Genomic DNA, 20,252 nt, shown 5'->3' with positions numbered 1-20,252 from the left:
GAACTCACTCACTCGTACTCTGTACTTATGACATCATCAGTTATAGATAGTCAACGTAAACGTGTTATGCTACACCTTTTGGTCAGTCTAGTTTGTATTGTATTGTCTTGTATTTTCAACACAAAATGTTGATGATGACCTAGCATAATTGTTGACAACTTTTTGACACAGAAACAAGTGCGTGAAGCTCTCTGCTTGTACAAACAAAGAACTGATGCAGGACATTGAATGGGAATGTCAGATATTGATTTTAGATATCGCGGAGCTGATTACCAATGGTTAGTGTCAGGTGACAACAATATTTAATATTTTTATATATTTCTATATATTTAGATACCCTAAACATACACATGACAATAAGGTCCGAACTTTCCAGTGTAAGAATATATTATTTGGTGAGTTGGAGAGCACGAATGCGTATAGTGTGGAGCTTTTCTAAAATTCGTGTTTTATGCGAATACAAGCACTCCAAAGGACATTACATAGTTATCATAAATTTCTGTTCTACGATTACAGCTGTTTCCGAAACGCCATTGTTGGTAACGATGTGTCAGTTTAGAAAGATCTTTACATGTTTGGTATAAACATTATGAACGATTTGCAGATGCCTTGAATGTTGTCACAGCAGTTGACTAACGGTCTTCAAATCATCGTGGAAATATCGCTCGATTGTGTGTCATACGTTGATGAATGTGGACACCAATGACTCGTGCTACCTTTTGTTCGAAAAAAGGCAGTAAACGACAAAATGGGTTTAGAGAACAGATTTGTGCCGTTAGATGATGTCACAGATGAAGCGTCCTATCTTAACAGTTACACGTTACAAGAACATACGTAACGTAGACCTGTAACTATGGGATTGATAGTTGATGTGGTCCTGCATGGTTATAATGTGCTTTGAGTCCACTCTTTTTCATTGGCTGGGATGTTGCAAATTAGAGGGTACAACCCTATTCACTTATTTTCTCATAGCATTCTGATTGTATGGTCATACGAGGTACACGTTAATATCTGTTTTCCCCTTTCACAAACGCGTGATGTCATGTCTAATTTCCATCTTTACATTCATATCATCTTCATCACTATTTTGCCATCAGTGTATGACCCATCTTCAAACATCGACATGTGTAAGCCCACGTCAGTCAATGCTGCGTTCCATTTATATCCAATTTGTCTGACGTTGTTTTTGTCTGTTTCTTTTGTAAAACAGGTGCTGTCTTTGATCGGAACTCAATCCAAGTGGATACAGCATTCAGTCATGAGGTACAAAAGAAGAATAGTGGGTCCGGGCACCAAAGGTTCGAACTCCAAAACTGGACAATCACACTGGATGTCACGGATAGTTTCGCTGTCAGTAACGCCCGTAAGTAGCGCCCAGTGGTCTCCATGCTAGGACAGAATTGAGCGAATAACTTCAAATTGCATTAATAGCAAGCTCTATTTTTCAGCGAAGCTCTTCCCCTGACACCTGCGCCAAAGGTTGTCAATTTCAGTGCCGTAATTGACAATATGATTAATTTGACAGGAGACGACTGGATTGTATTTCTCCACATCAGTATCTAAGTTCTCAAAATAATTACCTTGTGTCTACTCGCCGTTGACTCTTCTGCCACAACAACTTCTTCGATTTCAGGAGGCCGCCAATCACGTGATTAGAGAGACTCACTGATTCCAAATTAAGAGCGGAAGAAAATAGTACCTGTTATTTGTCATGTCTGTAACGAACATCAACATCTGAAACTTGTTCTAGTCATTTTATAATGTTTATCACTTTTGCAAATTTTGACGAATAGGTTCAGGGACCTTATTCTTGACTGACTGCTTATTTTAGAGGCATTCGAAGCATGGATTTGGAGTTATACAGTTAAGAGTTGCAGGTTTCAACAGTTGTCATGATATGTCCTATTTATCATAATTTTCGAAAAGAGGTGGTTTAAATACTATGTGAACCCTCACTCTGTAAACATATCAACACTTTGGCTTAACAAGCCTTATTATGGGGTATGTACATTTCCTTCACGTAGATGCCCGTTTCGTCATAAAAGTAAATAACAATCTCAAGTCGAAAAACAAAGACGAATCATGAGTCTTGATTTGACTTAATGCACTTTAGGTGAAGAAAACTGGAATATGCATAGACTTCTGTATTGAACGCACATGTATTGATCAAAACCGCATGTACGGAAAACATTAAGATCATTTATCAACAATTATATATGAAATACTTTCCGCTCACGTGATATTGAGTAAACATTTCGTAAACTGAATAAACACATTTTCTGTGTCTTTATCACACTGAACTAACAATCATAGCGCATCAAGAAGCGATGATGTCTACGTTTATAAACCCAGTCAATAGTTTTGCAGTGACGCGCATTCCCATTGCTTGTGTATTTCAATACAAACCACGTCCCGTTTTTCGATGAATAAATAAAGTGTACAGCCATGCATGCATGCATACATGCATACATACACACACACACACACACACACACACACATACATACATACATACATACATACACACACACAGACAGACGGACAGACATGCGTGCATGCATGAGTGCGTGCATGCGTGAGTGCGTGCGTGCGTGCGTGCGTACGTACATACATACATACATACATACATACATACATACATACATACATACATACATACATACATACATACATACATACATACATACATACATACACAGAACTCAACACTGTGTGTGTTCTATAAGTGGTAAAGGTCACCTTGACGGCATGCATTGTATTAATCATGTCTCTGTCCCTGTCTTGATAGGGGCGCATTGCCAACAACTAATTCTCTAAATATAAATAATAGCATTAGATCTATCACGAGCTGGAATGATAATGGCATTTCAATATGTCAAGCCTAGTCTCTTGGGAATGTCGCGATATTTGTCAATGTCCAGCTTTATGGTTGTTTTAAAGTTTGAGGTTGAATTAAGGAGCAGACTAGATATACACATAACAACAGAAAACCAATCAGTATCCTGCATTTAGAATGGTCGATGATTAGGTGGCGTTCATACATAATACAATGTGTTTGTAGATGTAATAAAAATGTCATAGTTGTAATAATATTTGGTTTGGTTTTAGGTTTTTTGCTAGTTTTTTTCATCTGGTCATGATTGTAACATAGCACAGAGACCCTACATATCCTTATTGTTCCATATACATTGCATTTTAAATGTCTTAAAATACAATATAAAACACTCATGCTAAGATGTTGCTGGGATGTTGCGGCATAAAACGATACTCACTCACCCGAGTTTGTTATACCGATACCGCAACTTCTGAAGCGCTACTGCTTAGATCCCTAACATATATATTCTTAGCATCATAATACCGAAGATTTAAAAATTACAATTTTGAGAGTTTTAGAATTTTCGTAGTTTTGTACATAGATTATGTTGCCAACTGTCCGGGGGGAAAGAATCTTACACATCCATTATTACATTATAAATAGAATCTGGAGCTGAACTACATATAATCGTTATATGTAGTGGTTAAGAACCTAAAACCCTTCCTGAGACATGTGATAATGTATAAAATCAAGGCTGTTAAGCATGAATACATTTATATGCTAAACCTCAATTGGTGATCTCATGTGAAATAGATTCACTAAGTCATAGAACCACACAAACGCTTTGTGGATATTGCAAATATCTCTTTTTGGCAGTCATGTAATGAAGCACGTCCATTCAGATCCTACAAGCATCTTCTTTGATATGAATTAATTCACTTCATATCAAAGACGACATTGCTGAAACATTTAATCACTTTAATTAAAAATCGAAGCCAACGATAATGCGTTATGCTCGTTGGCTAACCTCGGTGAGTGAGTTCCAATGTTCACAATATCCTTTGAATGTGGACTTCTCTGGTCTTGTCATGGTGTGGGTCAGATGGTGTAGGACCCCTGTCTTGGCAATCGATTGGCCAATGCATGAGGAATGGCGCGTGGCTATATTCATTAAGGGCTTTTTCAAAAAGAGAGTCCGAAAATAAAACAAAAAGTTGAAACCAATCCTTCAGTTGTCTTGATATCTGGCATCTACTGTTCCAGGTTTTTGGATGCAGTGACTGAAATTATGAGACATTTCAAATGCAAACACAATTAACATCCTCTCTCAAGGTCATGAAAATCTACCATAAACAGCATTCTTAACCTCGGTTTGGCTGAGCGCTACTTCGTTAAGTTCTACACTCGCTTTCAGGTTTCTATGCTGCAATGTGAGAAGGCCATGTCCTTTGCCACGAAGCTGTTTTGTAGAATATTCCTAAAAAAAGGCATAAATCATGTTCTCACTATGCCTAATATACATGCATTTGAGTTTGCACAAAGATACATCCGCTGAAATGAAGTTCTATACTTGGTGTCTCTTTTTTCACGAAAACAAACATGGCGCAGGAAGAAAGTATCCATCTATGTTGCCAAGACAAATGCTGCAGTTGATACTTATTTGCTGCTTATAGAAAACATTTTCTGAAGAAATAAGAACACCGCGACAATCGTGTGCAATGAGAGATGCATTACTTCAAAAAGAAACTTTCTTCTGAAACATATAGATGACTTTTCAGATATTAATTTAAAACAAATTACATCAACTCTAGTTGGTGTTGAGTGCATTTGATGTCGAAGACGCGAGAGACAGAAATGTTCTCGTTATTATTCAACTGTAGTCGGGGAACTCATCCATCAGTTTAACCAAGTTAATGTAGATCTTATATCTCTTCGTCTTCTTCAGATAGCAAGATAAATACTTGAATAATTGATCCTTGTCAGCCCTAAGCAAATCGGCCTGTTCATACGTCACTGATTGAAGATTTGGCGGTTTCTTAAGACAGTTTTATTACTGTTTCTACAGACTAGGCAAGATTTAGTTTCATTCTGCCATTAAATAGAGTAAATGACTGCCACATTTGCTGAAATGTTGCCGTGCATATTAGCACGTTCAGATCCATTTAGATAGTAAATTTGTCTCGATTACTCAGTATCACCGTTTCATTCCTATGGGCGAATTGCAATAATTTTAGAGACATGAAAATACCTGTTTTACAATTATTATTTTAGTTATTTACACATGCCTGTGAAAATTCTACTTCAAAGATTGAAACAGGTTTTATTCCATTTCACATATTTGTAATTCACATAATGATACGCATTACTCGTGTCACAGGATGTTTCCTCCGAACATGAAACATCCATTCAGCACTCTTGGTTGTGAAATCAAAGACAAGATTGTGATTCTATTTTATACAATGCAACTGAACCTCCACTAACCACATATTCATCTCCAGAATGTATTAATCAATGCGTATACTACGAGGCAAATGACACAAGAAGAGCTATCAAGTATGTCGGTTTGGCAAACTTGCAGCGTACATATTTATTATTTCAAGATATTCTGAAATATTGGTTTGAAATATTATTAGATAGGACAACTAGCCATTGGTCGTAACGAGCAAACCTATATGACATGTCTATAATTACTGGAAAGAGAAACCATGTGCCGAAAGACACATTCGAGTGTAAAGCTTTTATCCAAAATCAACTTTATACTATTTGTTTTGACTTTTTATCTATACGAAACTCACCTCTCATAAAATTAGACCAACCCATCATGAATTCGTCTCAGAATCAGCTAACTGCACTTATATGTTCAGTATAGTTATTAGTCTAAATAATGCATGATGTGAGTGGGCTGTTGGGATTTCCTCATTCCTGCAGTTATGAATATCTTATGGGTCCCAGACATCCTCATCATAATACGTTGCACTTTTGCAGAATGTAAGACATTTCACTTTCCCATCAACCATATATACAGACGCATATAGCATAGGAACCAGTATGTAACATACTGAATTAACACACATGGTTCTAGCTTCCATGTGGATCTGTCCTATTCATGATTATTAGTAAAACTGGTCTGACATGTAATCGATATAAAACATATTTAAAATCAATGGCACCGGAATCTGACCCAAATGATCGGGGAAACCCGTTTGTCTGTATTTTGGACTGACTTTGAATAGGAAAACGGTCTTTATCTTTGTTTATGCTAGCAGTATAAACACGTCTAAATCTTATCAAAGCAAATACAGAGAAAGCAATTCTTCGATAGCGCTTTTTGCCCAATTTCGTTTGTAGAAGAGATAGCATCCATTTCCTTTCCCTTGCTGATTAGAAGTCTCAATTCACTCAATTCAGAAAAGATGGTAATTTGACGAATAAAATACACAGGGTTCCAACTAAGATTTGTGTTTTCTTTCCTGAAATTGGATGTTTCACGGTGCATTTGAAGGAAAGGTTTCAACAAATATTGTATTTCGTTTCAGACAGCTCATTGTTGGTTATGTATGAGAGGGGCTAATATTCAGTCCTTCCTTGGTTTGTGATCAGGAAATTTGCCTGGCTGCTACAGAATTCTTTGTCTGTCTAAACAGATATGAGTTTTTGTTAGAAATGATCCTTTCACCGGCTGCATGGAAAGGGCAAATATTGAAGAACGCTAATGCTGAACGGTATACCATTATTCTGGACTTAGGGATAGAACGTTGCTGAGTTATTGAATATTCTTCCCTATTATTCTAAGCATAGAAGTATATTTCGAAAAACGTGCAATGCAGTATTACGACAAGTAGGGGTAGATTAAGGACTGATTCACTTGCGAGTAATGTCCGGCCATTTTGCAATGAACTACGACGACGTCACTTGACCACTTTCACATAATGTGTCACTAAGCTTTTTATTAGACTTATATAATTACACCCAAGCTCATATTTGTTTCTGGATCCTCTAATCGTTTGAATACCAACTTCGGACTTCTGATATGTCTCACTCTTAACCGTTAAAACGTAAACGTTTGCGACCGACACACTTAGATCAGGTATCATAGTGAGCAAGCACGCCGTCAACACTGTTGATATACACAGAGAATGTGTATCCATATATATATCACTCTCATTCACCCTTCAGTCTTATGGCTGACGCTAGGCATGACCATGAGAATTAGGATAACGCTCTTGTTTCTGGAATCGTGACCTCGATACCATATTTTTTGTATAGAGTGTATTTACCAACACATTGGTGTAGCACCATCATTCATCAATGTGGCCCTGCACGATGATTCTGTTTTAGAACGTATTGTTGTAGCAATATTGAGCAATTTCCAATCAGTGTTTGATGAAATCGCAGCTTTTCCGCTTCTGTTATCCTGATCGAATATCCTACAGCAACAAGATCATTTCTCTCCTAGTTCCTTGCAGCACCTCTTACACAAACCCATCAATTCCATTCATCATATCTTGCATGGCACCACCTCCTGCGAAGTGGCGCTTTTATTTTGTGCACAACAGGATTGGGTTTAACAAAGCTGTATGCAGATGAACGACAACAAAGGACAGTTCAATAGTAACAATTATCTTCTCCACTGGATGCTAATGACATCTGATTTTTGCGCCACCGCTACAAACACGAACCTGCTGATTTTAATCGAATAGACGCGGTCTACAGAGGATGCGAAGAATAGTGTTAAAGAAGAACCATGTTAGAAATATAACGTTGGAGGGTATTTAGGGCAAGGTTGCTGACTTTAGGTATTTTCTGAATAGTCTGAGTGCATATTTAAATAACATGGCTATTATAAAGTCCATGCAGCCTATAACGACATCTCGGTGGACATTGCTGATATTTGAGGATGGCAATGGTCTACTGCTGCCGTTCACCTAGTTAACCACCTTGTACATGTTTTTGCAATTATCCATGATTGTGCTGGAAATTGCCAGTTTCCTTTGAGGGAACAAAACTAACGAACTCTTTGGATAGTCGGAGTCAGTGAAGAGCGAGATGTCTTAGTACAAGATAGTTTCATGAAATATTAAGGTCAGTCATGACAATTACGTTTATTTTGAATTCACTGACCTTTGTGCCTAAGGCACCTGTGACGTGTCGGTGTATTAAAAGTGTGTTTAACATATATATCTTTATGGATCAAATTAAAGACGCATGTGGCTTCGTGTCTCATTTTGGACGCGCTTGTCATCTCTTCACGTGTGTGGGTCCTGTGGAACATATGTGTGTTCTAATGGATTATGGTTGACGTGTCGTTTGTTGAACATATGTGTATCTCAATGGGTTATGTTGAGCATACGTGTCGTTTGAATGAATTGTGTTGAACATACGTGTCTCAGTTGGTAATATTGTACATACGTGTCGTTTAATGAATCGTTTTGAACGTATGTGTCTTAATGGGTTATGTTGGACGTTCGTGTCGTTTGATGAATTACGTTGACCAGATGTGTGTCTAAATGGGTTATGTTGGAAATACGTGTCGTTTTATGAATCATTTTGAACGTATGTGTCTTAATGGGTTATGTTGGACGTTCGTGTCGTTTGATGAATTACGTTGACCAGATGTGTGTCTAAATGGGTTATGTTGGAAATACGTGTCGTTTAATGAATCATTTTGAACGTATGTGTCTTAATGGGTTATGTTGGACGTTCGTGTCGTTTGATGAATTACGTTGACCAGATGTGTGTCTAAATGGGTTATGTTGGAAATACGTGTCGTTTTATGAATCATTTTGAACGTATGTGTCTTAATGGGTTATGTTGGACGTTCGTGTCGTTTGGGGAAATATGTTGACCAGATGTGTGTCTTAATTGGTTATGTTTAACATGCGTGCAGTGTGGAAAATCGTGTGGCAACACATGACGTGCCTAATTAGTTATGTTGAACATACGAGTTGATTCAGAAGTCATGCTTATGATAGATGTGATTTCTTGATGCCCGTTGAACACACGAATGGATTTACAAGTATTGCTACGTGCATGTTTGTATTAATTTAGTTTGTCTACGTGCTTCTCACTATACTTAATTAGATGATTGGATGTCATGTATAACTGAAAACGTCAAAACAAAATTTCGAACTGAATTTAGATCATCTATTCTTGTCTATATTTCTTGGATGTCATCAGTCTAATTTTTCATCCATAGCTGCACTACTAAAGTGGACGTCACAACCACGTGTGTATACCGCTATCTGTGACTCCTATACAATCAGGCGTACATAAGTGACGTGATCATGTGCTATTTCCTTCATATTCTGGAAGAATAGAACATTTACATCTTAAACAAACATGTACATGTCTACAAAAATTCACATTCATTAGCAAAACAGTTAAATATTACGCTTCAGATATTTCATTTCCAGACAAATATGAACACGTAAACAATTAAAACAATTATCTGGCTCAGTTGATGATTACAACTTTCTTGTTGGTATCATAGAATACTCGGATACTTTACAAAAAAATTCCATGATTATGAAAGATCTGTAAAATGTAGAATTCGAATTCGAATATGTCATGAACATTTACTTGTTAATCACTTTCAAATTGTGATTTTCCGGATGCTGGCGATGTTGTCCTTTCTAAGATAATAACATCAATCCTTTGATGTTCTATTGGTTCCATAAAAAATTCGCTATTAAATGTTTCGGTTGGTGTACTGACGCATTTGGAGAGTTGAGTCTTGATTTTATTTGGGTTAAGTAGGTAATGCATGCCTAAGGAATAGGTAACACCTTCTATTTCAAAACCAGAAGCAGCACACAGGCAATTAGCGCCCGACAATACATTGGGGAGATATTCGTCTGGTGAAACACTAGTGGACTTTCTTTTCCCAAGTCACCCAGGTAATTACAATGGGCGATTGAGCAGTCTAATGTAGTAATGTCCAGAAACGAAGTGGCCATTTGAATGCATCATTGCACTCCACGTCGATCCGACCGAGGATAATGGCAGCGTAATTAAGGAAAATCAGATGATAGTGGCTTCTCCTGGGTTCTCTTGACATAACTATCGAGTCAGGGATATTAGGGTTCTGTTTTCTGGGTCTACAATAGATTGAATTCAACTGCTGATCGCTTCAAAGAAATATAATATCTACCGAATTTAATATTGTCTGAGTCAATATTCAGGAAGTAGAATTACTGTGATTAGACAACGAACGTTGGTTTAGATGTGTATTTTGTGATTTGTAAGATGGCACATGTATTCGGGTGCTGCTTTGTGCAAATCCACGGTGGTGTGATTCTATATTGTCATCGCATCTTTCAGCAAATTGCATGTATAAATAAACGACAAAACCCGTTCCATTCCCTATAAAACTGTCAGTGGAGTCCCGTTAAGATTCAAACCATATGCATCCTATGTGTTCAAGAATCATTATCAAATAGTGATAGTAGTAGATTTTCGCTCGTTTCTGAGCGTATCCTCTCCAAATGGTGGACCCGGCACAAACACATGAAAAAACTCGAAAACATATGATACAGGTTAAACCCTGTTGAGTCATCGGACTTTGGTAGTCTTTCACTTTGACCCGAAGTCATGGAGATATGATAGATTTAATTTTCTTCAACATTTATATGTCACTCATATAATTTTATTTCTCTTGCTGTTGGAACCTTTCTTTGTATTTATTTCTTCTGTAGTTCTTCTGTGGATGTTGACATAGTGCTTATTATTCAGGCAATTAGTGGGGATTGAGTGGTGCGAGGCTTGTTGCTCATTTTGTCAGTTATTGTTCAGTGATACAGCTTGTATAATGCTGATTTACAAATATGTATCATCAAGTTTGTTATAGTTCAAGTTATATTGATCATTCAAACATAACACTTAGAAAATACCATGTAATTACGAACACGTTGTTATGGGAAAAAATAGACTAGTGATAAATAAACTTCTGTGTATACACAGAAGAACGTTGCGGTGAATAATCCGGAAACATTATTTAGTCGTGCACCTCCTCACTAGAAAGGAAATGTCATAGGAAGACGTATCGTAAGTTTTTCGTGGGCGTCTGTTTTGATAATTACAACTGGATGTTGTACTTCCAAACAACGTCATCGTTCACTCTGACTGGTGGGTACAAATATAGCATTTCCTTTTCTACTGAGACGTCGCACTTATTCATGACTCCCTACAGGGAATACACCAGAGACATGGGTAAACAAGGTAGTCATGCGAAAACTGCTGGTCTGGCACATTTACACATATCATACGTGTTATGAAGAACCATGTAGTGAATAAAAGCGTATGTATTACCAACTGAGCTCCACTGAAGTCTTGGTTGCAGTTGTCATTAATATTATGACAATTTCCCGTTCAGGTGGAAATACATTAAACGTTGCACGAATTTGATTTTAGACTATTCTTGTATAAGGATGCCTTTTGACAAGTTAAACACACATTATCTTTTATAGGTTTTCTCTGTAAAAGCTTTAATTACATAACGAGTTGGTTGGTTTTATTTTCGGAATGAGTTTACAGCTTTACTTATCTGTTTTCAAATTGAATCATATTGCATTGTTTTACTCTAATAAAGTACTAGTTAACTTTTAAACGAGATCATCTTTATTCGACTTTACCTCACACTGATATGAATTTATACTTCAGCGCTCAAATACGGTTTTAACTAAAGTGCCTTGAATGTCTTGCTAATTCTTCTGTCATATATGTACGATTTATGAGTATACCTTCTTCCGAGGTTACTATTATTGCAGGTTACTTTATCCAGTTTGGTTACCATACGACTACACTTTATTCGAGCTTGCTTATAAACGACTTTACTGTTCGAGAAAGGAAGAATATCACAGAGCCTTGCCTCCGCTCTAAAAACATTCAGAACGCTCAAGTTGTAAACCGCTGGTGTCTGTACGGCCATCCATTACCGCATAGAGGCGCCTGTTAGTTTCTCTGTTGGCTTTCGGGAACACTCATCTCTGAGGCACATGCAGAGGAGAAACGGAATTTTTCATACAATCTTAAAAAAAGTATGTTCCAAGGTCGAAAAGCAGAATCTTAAGACTGTTTTTCGACCTCACTTTACACAGCAGGGCCAGTGGATGTGATTGATGAGGCTTACATTATACAATCTGGCTTACTGGAATGTGCTAGCAAACAAATGCCATGAACTGCTTTGTATAAGAACATATGCACCTGAAAACTGAATAGTGCTAACAAATCATTATTTACAAATGAGAGGGGGTTGCATAGCAGAGTTGAAACCCCTTCACGAAACTGTGCAATCATATAGTATAAGGTATACCAATATCAAATGCATCATCGTATTTGCCGTATATTTTTCTTTACATCAAACACATTTGACTTCTCTTAACACTGATAGTGAGACACTGTTATTGATAGGAAATACTATTTTGGACACACAACACTTATTACGAATTATACCATCCATCACACCACAGAACGTATTAATATGTTTGTTACTGACTCTAATACATACATTCTCTATTCATTTCAACATTGGTATACATTCATCACTTATTTTTCATATCTGGTGTGAAATGAATATTTTGATGTATGGAACACTAGACGACAACTCGTGTACGTACAATGCGTTAGTGGATGAGCGAGTGAACCGTGTTCGCTTTGGAAAGAATATCAAAAAACTGTCGTAAGCCTAAGATCTCGTAACTTTTCTCGTAGCATTCGTACTTCCTCTACTGCATCATAGGGAGTACGAATGCTTCGAGAAAAGTTACGAGATCTTAGGCTTACGAAAGTTTAGTGAAACGGGGCCCGGGTCTTGTCCGGGAACATGAAATGTATAGCATGCCATTGCGAATATATTAGATAATATATTGCAACTATCAAGCATCCACGCCAAATACACTTTCACAGGAAAAGATAAACACTTTCCCGATTTCAGAGCAAGAGTAAAACACTCGCCAAGTGGAGACAACTAATGTCTACAAAACCGTCAGACGGTCTTAAATCAGAGGACATTTTTTTCATTTAGTAGTAGTAGTAGTAGTAGTAGTAGTAGTAGTAGTAGTAGTAGTAGTAGTAGTAGCAGTAGTAGTAGTAGTAAGATTACTTTTGCCGTCCGGGTAGACTACACGGCATGCTCAAATACAACATGCGTCCTTCCCCACTATCGCTATTACTGATATGCTCATCCTCATCCTCATCCTCATCACTGATTTGCAAAACAAAAAGTTTTATCTGTTGAACGGCAAAAACGAACTCTTGACTTTCAAACTACAAATTTCTAGAACACAGACATCGACCCATGATGATCGAGTGCAAGACACGGTGGCAAATAGAGGAAGGGTAACTTAGCAGTTGTGTTAGCAAACTACGTAACGTTAACTCTCCAAGGAAATATGTTGTTAGCATGACTACATCATTTGCAGTGTTTTGTGCGCTTCAGATCAAGCAATCTCTGTTTTCACTGACCTCTCGACTCTTGAAGCATCTCAAAGGATCCATTCTAGACATCGTTTCCCTCATCGTTCGATCATCTGTACGGTTTCATGGTCCTGAGTGTCTCCGTGGTATTTGATTGCTGCCGGAATGTTCCTGTCTCGTAAAACTATTTTACAAACCTATTACCAAAGACCTGTTACTGTCTTTGACAAATTGGTTTCAGCGATGTTAACAGTATTTACACTCAAAGGAAACGACACACAGTAACTTTCAAATTAACTGTTTCATTGAATCTGCTAGTCTATGATAAATATCAGTCAACTAGTACTGATCCTCACGAATTAAAGCCATTGATTAAGAATTACCAATATGTAGAACAACATGTATATCTTTTGCTGAATTACCACGTCCAAAAAAGCAGTTCTTAAGGACATTGGTTCAGTCTGATGACATGACTTCTTTATCATAATTTGCACATCTCTTCGGGGCACAGACGGATCCTAAGTGTATTGATTACGCAAGTGAACGAAATCCTAGTACAAACAGCGACATTTAATCCGTATACATTTATCAATTTGGGAAAATGTTATACAATAGCTTCATTATAAACCAGTTTATTTCACACCCTGAAGCAGGAGATAACTACTTGTGGTACAAAGAGTTAAATGTAAGGCGCCACGTATGACGAAGGAAATATTACCTTCCAATTATCCAATATCTTTGATAATCTTTGTCTGACAAGGCAATGCTTAGGCATCTAAAGCAAGTATTTAGCTGTCCCAGGGGCTACATCCCTAAATAAACGGTTGGGCGGATAGACGGCCGTCGTTTTTCCGCCTTGACGAGAATTGTCCTTTGATTACAAGGCACATTGCATTTCTTTCGCCTGATGGGACAGAAGACCCCGAATCTCTTACCGCTGCGTTATAATGATACACGATTCACTGGCGGTTAGATCGCTCACGCATTATGAGCTTTTACTGTCAATTCGATCTGTGTCCATGATTCAGTTCATGTGTGATTGTGTATGCTATGACAATCCAGATTATGCGGTGGTGATGGTTCACTGTGTAGACGCAACCTTCTACAAAGGGTTAAATCTGATTTTGCGCCAGCATAACACCTTTCTCTTACTTCTAAGAAACCAATTACTGGAGATGTTTGCTGATGGAATTGGATGTTAGATGGCATTGCGTCATTGTCTTGATCATATTTGGTGGTGTTCTTGTGTGCAGTGACCTGGGGGTACCTTCCGATTTGTTCAGTGAAGCTACGATTTGTCTTTGTCGGTTTTGTCGGATCTTTGTTGAGATTTCCAGTGATTTGAAAACACGTAACTCGGATTAAATTAATGTTTACGAACTCGAGTTTCTATGTGAGCTACGGAACCTATTTATCTGTCTCGTTAATGTTTCACGTTTTAGAGTTGATAGATTTACCTTTTTCACTGCTGTCCCTAATTTCATTAGATAGGGTTAATGTTTTTGGCATCACATTAATGCACAGTTCAGAAAGGTGTTGTGGTTTTGTTCTCATTTTTTTACAGTCATAATTGAAATGTCCTGCAAAACATTCTCCTCAAAGTTTCAACAAACCACTATCCGGATATGATATTTTGAAAAAAAATCTTTGATAGGCTGAGGAATTACCAACGGAAGAAATTGACAGGTAATAAAATATGCATGCAATATCTGCAAAGCAAATTAAGTTATTTTTTAGATGAATCAACTGTTTTTTCGGGAACCTATATGTTGGGAGCCGCTGTGTAGTCACGAATGGTTAACTTCGAAGGTGTTTTTATGTCGCGAAACTTACATGTTTAGACATTGCTTTATACAGTCACTGGTACATGTGTCATTCACGAAAACAATTAGAAATCCTTTCTCCGTGATCAGAACGTATTCAAATAAAACTCATGTTACTAGTTTCTGCAGATTACGTTCGTCTCCTCTGACGAGTTTCTCAAATATTTATGGTTAAAGTATGTGTCAGTTTTATCAATCCCATTTATTGTTATTACATGTTGTACTCATAATAGAAAGTTAGAAAATACATATTTCACTTGTTTTGTTTTATTTTGCAGGCGTGCTTTCACTGTTATCATTGTCAGTGAAATGCATGGTAAATAAACTTGTGAAAGATTGTTGTTGAGCATTTCCTATGAGAAGACATACGTTTCTAAATAAACAGTCCGAACAACCTGCATGTGACATACAGCATGCTTGTTGGTAATTGTAAATTGCTGTTTTGTGAACCTTTGACTTTTGTTGGAAAGGTCAGAGTTGCAAACTACCCAGTAATATCGTGTTTATGTCATGTTTGCCATTGTGTTGTCATGACTGCATCTCTTTGTGGCAAGTTCATAAATCCCACGTATTCAGTCAAAGTGACAAATATAATGTGCGCTAGTTTCTAGCTGGTTTTGTTTGTTTGTTTTTTCTAGGTTTTTGGTTTTTGTTTTGTCTATGATTTATGTTACTTTCCTCATCGCTCCAAACAGACAACATGACGCATGTTAGAGTGGTGTGCAGGAGGACGATGACACTAATAATAAGGATGATTATCATGTCGTTGTCATTCATATGCACCAGTTCCATACGAGTACACATTCAATGAGAACATAAAATTCCTTCCCCTATTGGCATGCCTCGCTTCTGATAAATATTCTCCGGTCTGCAATTCCAGATGATGGCATTCAAAATATTCAATATGAGTATGTAACAGACAGTAATAGGCGGTGTTGTTATTCCTTATTTGTTATAACGCAACTGAATAAGACATTCTTAATGTCACGTAGGAGAAGTGAAAAGCCTTTTTAATTATTAAACACATAACTAACTGTCATTACTACAAGTATTACACCCAAACCTAACCATGAAATCAGTCTAATAATAGCATCTTGGAATATGATTTAAGATGGTAAGATAGGGTCAGCACGTTCATCGTCTTGGACAAAGCTACTCATACACGTATTCACTCACACCCTTAGAAGCCATAAAAGTTTTCAGAAGCCTCACGTTGTGGTAAGGTTCGTGCCATACAAAATTATACAAATAACAAAACTATATAAAAGTAAATCATTCTGGTTGATTCTTTCAGAAATGAAAAAAACAAACATTAAAGGCACCTTGGCGTCTTTACTGTCCACAAATGAACTAATCGTACTTATCCCGATTCAGTTTTAAAGCAAGAGTGTCAAAGAGACTTAAACCAAATGCCAATGATATAAAGTAATACGGCTTGAGCTGTGTAGAAGTTCTGCACTGGCTTCTGGTTCACGACTTACTTAGAAATCAATTACTTTCGTTGAGTTCAACATTTTCTTCTTCATACACAGTGACCTAACGTGTTGTGTACAGAAGGGTAAAATAGACAAGTTATCTTCATAACGAACTAAAAACATTACGTAAAAAGCAATTTGGAAACATAAATCAGAAAAAATAGATTTCATCTGATTCCCGTTACCGACAATGAGTGTGAAATATCATCACTTTGTTCCACAGCGTAATGTAATACAATTATGCACCCAATGTGTTTTTACCAAACCAAGTATTCGCCCTTGTAATTTAATTCTGTCAAATATCAAGCCAATGGAAATTGATTTATGGTACTTGAAGTAACAAAGGATTGCCATACAAGAATGATGTTAAACCGAGTTCTATCTGCTGCAAACCAGCAAGTCTTCTCTGACTGGTTCCTCGTCAGACGTAAGCCTTTGACATGGTAGCAATGAGACACCCTCAAGGCTTAACGAGATTTGTTTTCGTTCAGTTTATGTTCCAGACTCTAAGTTAATGTCGTTGCCATAGGAACATGGAATGAAGTTCAAATATGAGATATTTGAGTGATCGTATGTCTAACGCGTGTGATTGATTTACGACGTGAAGAGACAAATAAAAGCAGGTTACAGATCATATAATGAATCCGAGAGTAAGGCATAAACGTAGGAGAGGATTTGTCATTATCATTAATACCTTGAAATCACTGTCTATTTGTCAGTTGTAATTGACAGAAACAAAACATGTTACCCGCAATCAACACAATATTACTCGATGCATACAGACGTAATTACTTACTTAGCAACGAGGGTTTTGCAAACATATCTTGACTGCTGTCCATAATACGAGCCTGGATTCATCTCAAATATAATTAAATAATTATGTATTTTTACTTACGCATAAAACTGTCAAATTGAAGCAAACATGGGTGAATAAATGAAGCTAGTACTGTCGCATGGATACGTGGATTGGTATTTTGCTTTAAAATGACTAACTGTTTTCATTGTCCATCTCTCACAAGGTGTGATACTGGTGCAAGCATTCGCTCTTTACACCGAAGATCCATCTTAGAGGTTTACAATATGCGAAGCCCATTTCTATTGTTCACACGAGTGTGATGGGTGGAATATTCCTAAAAGCAACTAACAGCAGGAATCACTCATTATTTCAAACAACACAGAATACCCCGGGTCTTTCTAGGTGAACGGTGGACCCTTCTGTTTAAGCAGATGTTTTGTATTACATGTACATAAGCATTTACTATTGCTAGTATATCAGAGTAGAAGCTGAAACAAGAATAAGTAAAAACTGCAATGTGTATATTGAGTGATAATCGCAGATAATGGCGACCATACGTAATGTTTGGTTTGTTGGAGTTAATTCTCTTCTCTCCGTATTTTGGACGGAGGTAATTATTTTTACCTTCAGTTAAGCGCCGTACTGAATTCTGTGATGGAACTTGTGAATATTGATCCCAATAATTGGGATCCAATGTCATGCATCAACCGAGTCACCGTTCCTGACCACCCGATCCATTTAGCTGCCTCCACCAACAAGCTTGGATTATGGAGAATTTGTATTTTCTCCCGGAATTCCCACAGTGTGCACAGTGGAGGAATGAACTGTCACATGCAGCCCCATTAGAGATTAGTTTTTCTGTGTACGGTTACGAATGTTTGTTTTGTTGTTGTTCTACAATGCAGCCAGCACTGTTCCATCTATATGGTGGTGGTCTGTAAATAATCGCGAATAAACCATACAATCTAGTGATCAGTGCATGAGCATTGATGAACGCAGTTGGGACACGCAGTTGCGAATGACCTCTCAGTTGGGGTTGGAATAGAGCTTGTACATCGACACAGAACTACATGTGCACCTATGATCAGTGTGTGTGTGTGTGTGTGTGTGTGTGTGTGTGTGTGTGTGTGTGTGTGTGTGTGTGTGTGTGTGTGTGTGTGTGTGTGTGTGTGTGTGTGTGTGTGTGTGTGTGTGTCCTCCACAGGAGGTGCTGATCTGGTGAGATCAAACCGTAGGAGATAAAGTTACAATGAAACTGTATCACACTTTCGTAGCATCATTGTTCGACTGTACCAACATTGGTTACCAGACGCCACAATCAAATTACATCACCTTTCTTCCGGCCACTGAAGATGGTTATCTGAACCTTTTACAAACCAGACAGCGTAACACTGTTTACTATGTGAACAGTCCGGAATGATTTCGGTTCTTTGGACATCAAATATATCGAATAACTTTTTTTTAAGTCACACATGTTCTGTATATCAAATGTCGGTTAAACCACGGACGAGTAGTAACACGCTTAGTATTGGGGAGACGGTAAGCTAACTGCATTACCCCTAGTCGTGGACACTGACCAGAAGTACAGACAAGATAATGGAACAAACACTCTATTGATTAGCGCCAGAGTACAGCAGGTGTTTCCTTTGAGATCAGACTGTGGGTGCGAGTCTGTCCAAGCGCAAGCTATTCACGCCTAGTCCTCATATATCTGACATTATTAACAGTGTGTCTTTGTAATACTCTATATCAATGAACAAGTCATGTCACGATGAATGTAAAATTGTTGGAGTAATGTTCGTTAAGCCACCGCAATTTAAATATGTTTCAAATAACGAGTTTCCACGCTTTCCACTGACAGACGAACATTACTGACTCGATGCGTCGAGATAGTGTACATACATGGTCAGGCTTAAAAATTACTTGTTTCATAATACCAACAGCGATTTCTGTTCACGTCCGACCCAATCGGGGTAACTCGAAGTATTGTGTAAAGCGATGTAACACTGGTTCCCTAAACGTCTTTAACGGCATGGTTCCGCAGCTTACGTTGAACTACGAGTAATTCGACATAATGTCAGTCTTAGTACCAGTACTGAGATTGTGGCTAAAGAAAACACATTGGTATGTGCTTACGGACCATCTGATGATGACCGTCTGATGTCTAAGAAACTCTAGAATTTCCTTCCACAACAGCTGACAAACTGTAAATAAACTGGGATACTGGCAACACACAAAATGTCACAAGATATTGACCCAAAGTGTAATTAATAGTAGAAGAACGACGGGGAGCCTGGTGGTTCACTTTCGCATGTTACGAGTTCAAAAATAAATCAAACCTGTTGTCACCCACCAGTAAATATCTGTTATGCAATAAAGTATGTAAATTATGTACACACCTACAATTTGTTTACAAAATGTATTTCTGAGAAAGTATTTTGTAAACGACAGACATCGTAATATTCCTTAGGAATTTTAACATTTTGTCACAAGAAACAAATCTTTCAATAACTGAAATGTATTCATTTAGTGTGCTTGTAAAGGAACTTCTAACTTTATATCACTACCTGCAGGTATGTATCACAATATAACACTTTGTACTTATTAACATTTCAAAAAAGTAATTTCCCGTGGACTTTTAATTTCCCGTTCCACTCAGAGAGATGGGTTTTCATTTATCGTTATGTCATGAATTTGTATGACATTAAAAATTCCGATCAGACCAACAGCATGACATTTGTCTGCATTTCAGGATTCTAAGATAACGTTTCTATAACAACGAAGAGCTGAAATGTCAAATGATTCATACAAACAATATTAAGGAACTGAGAAACGGATACTAAAACGAAAGTTTGGTCCTGGTGAATATCACCGATAATAGAGTAAACACGCTGACTACTATTCAGAGACTCAATTAACTATGTATGCAG

At 37.5% G+C, this 20,252-nt stretch overlaps 1 protein-coding gene across 2 annotated transcripts in view; it reads left to right on the top strand.

Annotated features, from left to right (window-relative positions):
* LOC137273039 (glutamate receptor-like) overlaps positions 1 to 20,252 on the top strand; it is a 55,171-nt gene that overhangs the window by 4,993 nt on the left and 29,926 nt on the right. For both annotated transcript variants that reach the window (XM_067805480.1, XM_067805479.1), the window contains exon 2: positions 1,211 to 1,363. In XM_067805480.1, coding sequence (XP_067661581.1) covers positions 1,211 to 1,363 — 153 coding nt within the window. The remainder of the gene's footprint in view (positions 1 to 1,210; positions 1,364 to 20,252) is intronic.

The sequence above is a fragment of the Haliotis asinina genome, chromosome 2 (genome assembly GCF_037392515.1).
Source record: "Haliotis asinina isolate JCU_RB_2024 chromosome 2, JCU_Hal_asi_v2, whole genome shotgun sequence".
Classification (NCBI taxonomy): domain Eukaryota; kingdom Metazoa; phylum Mollusca; class Gastropoda; order Lepetellida; family Haliotidae; genus Haliotis; species Haliotis asinina.
Note: the sequence above shows the minus strand (reverse complement) of the source record. Positions and strands in the feature narration are given on the sequence as shown.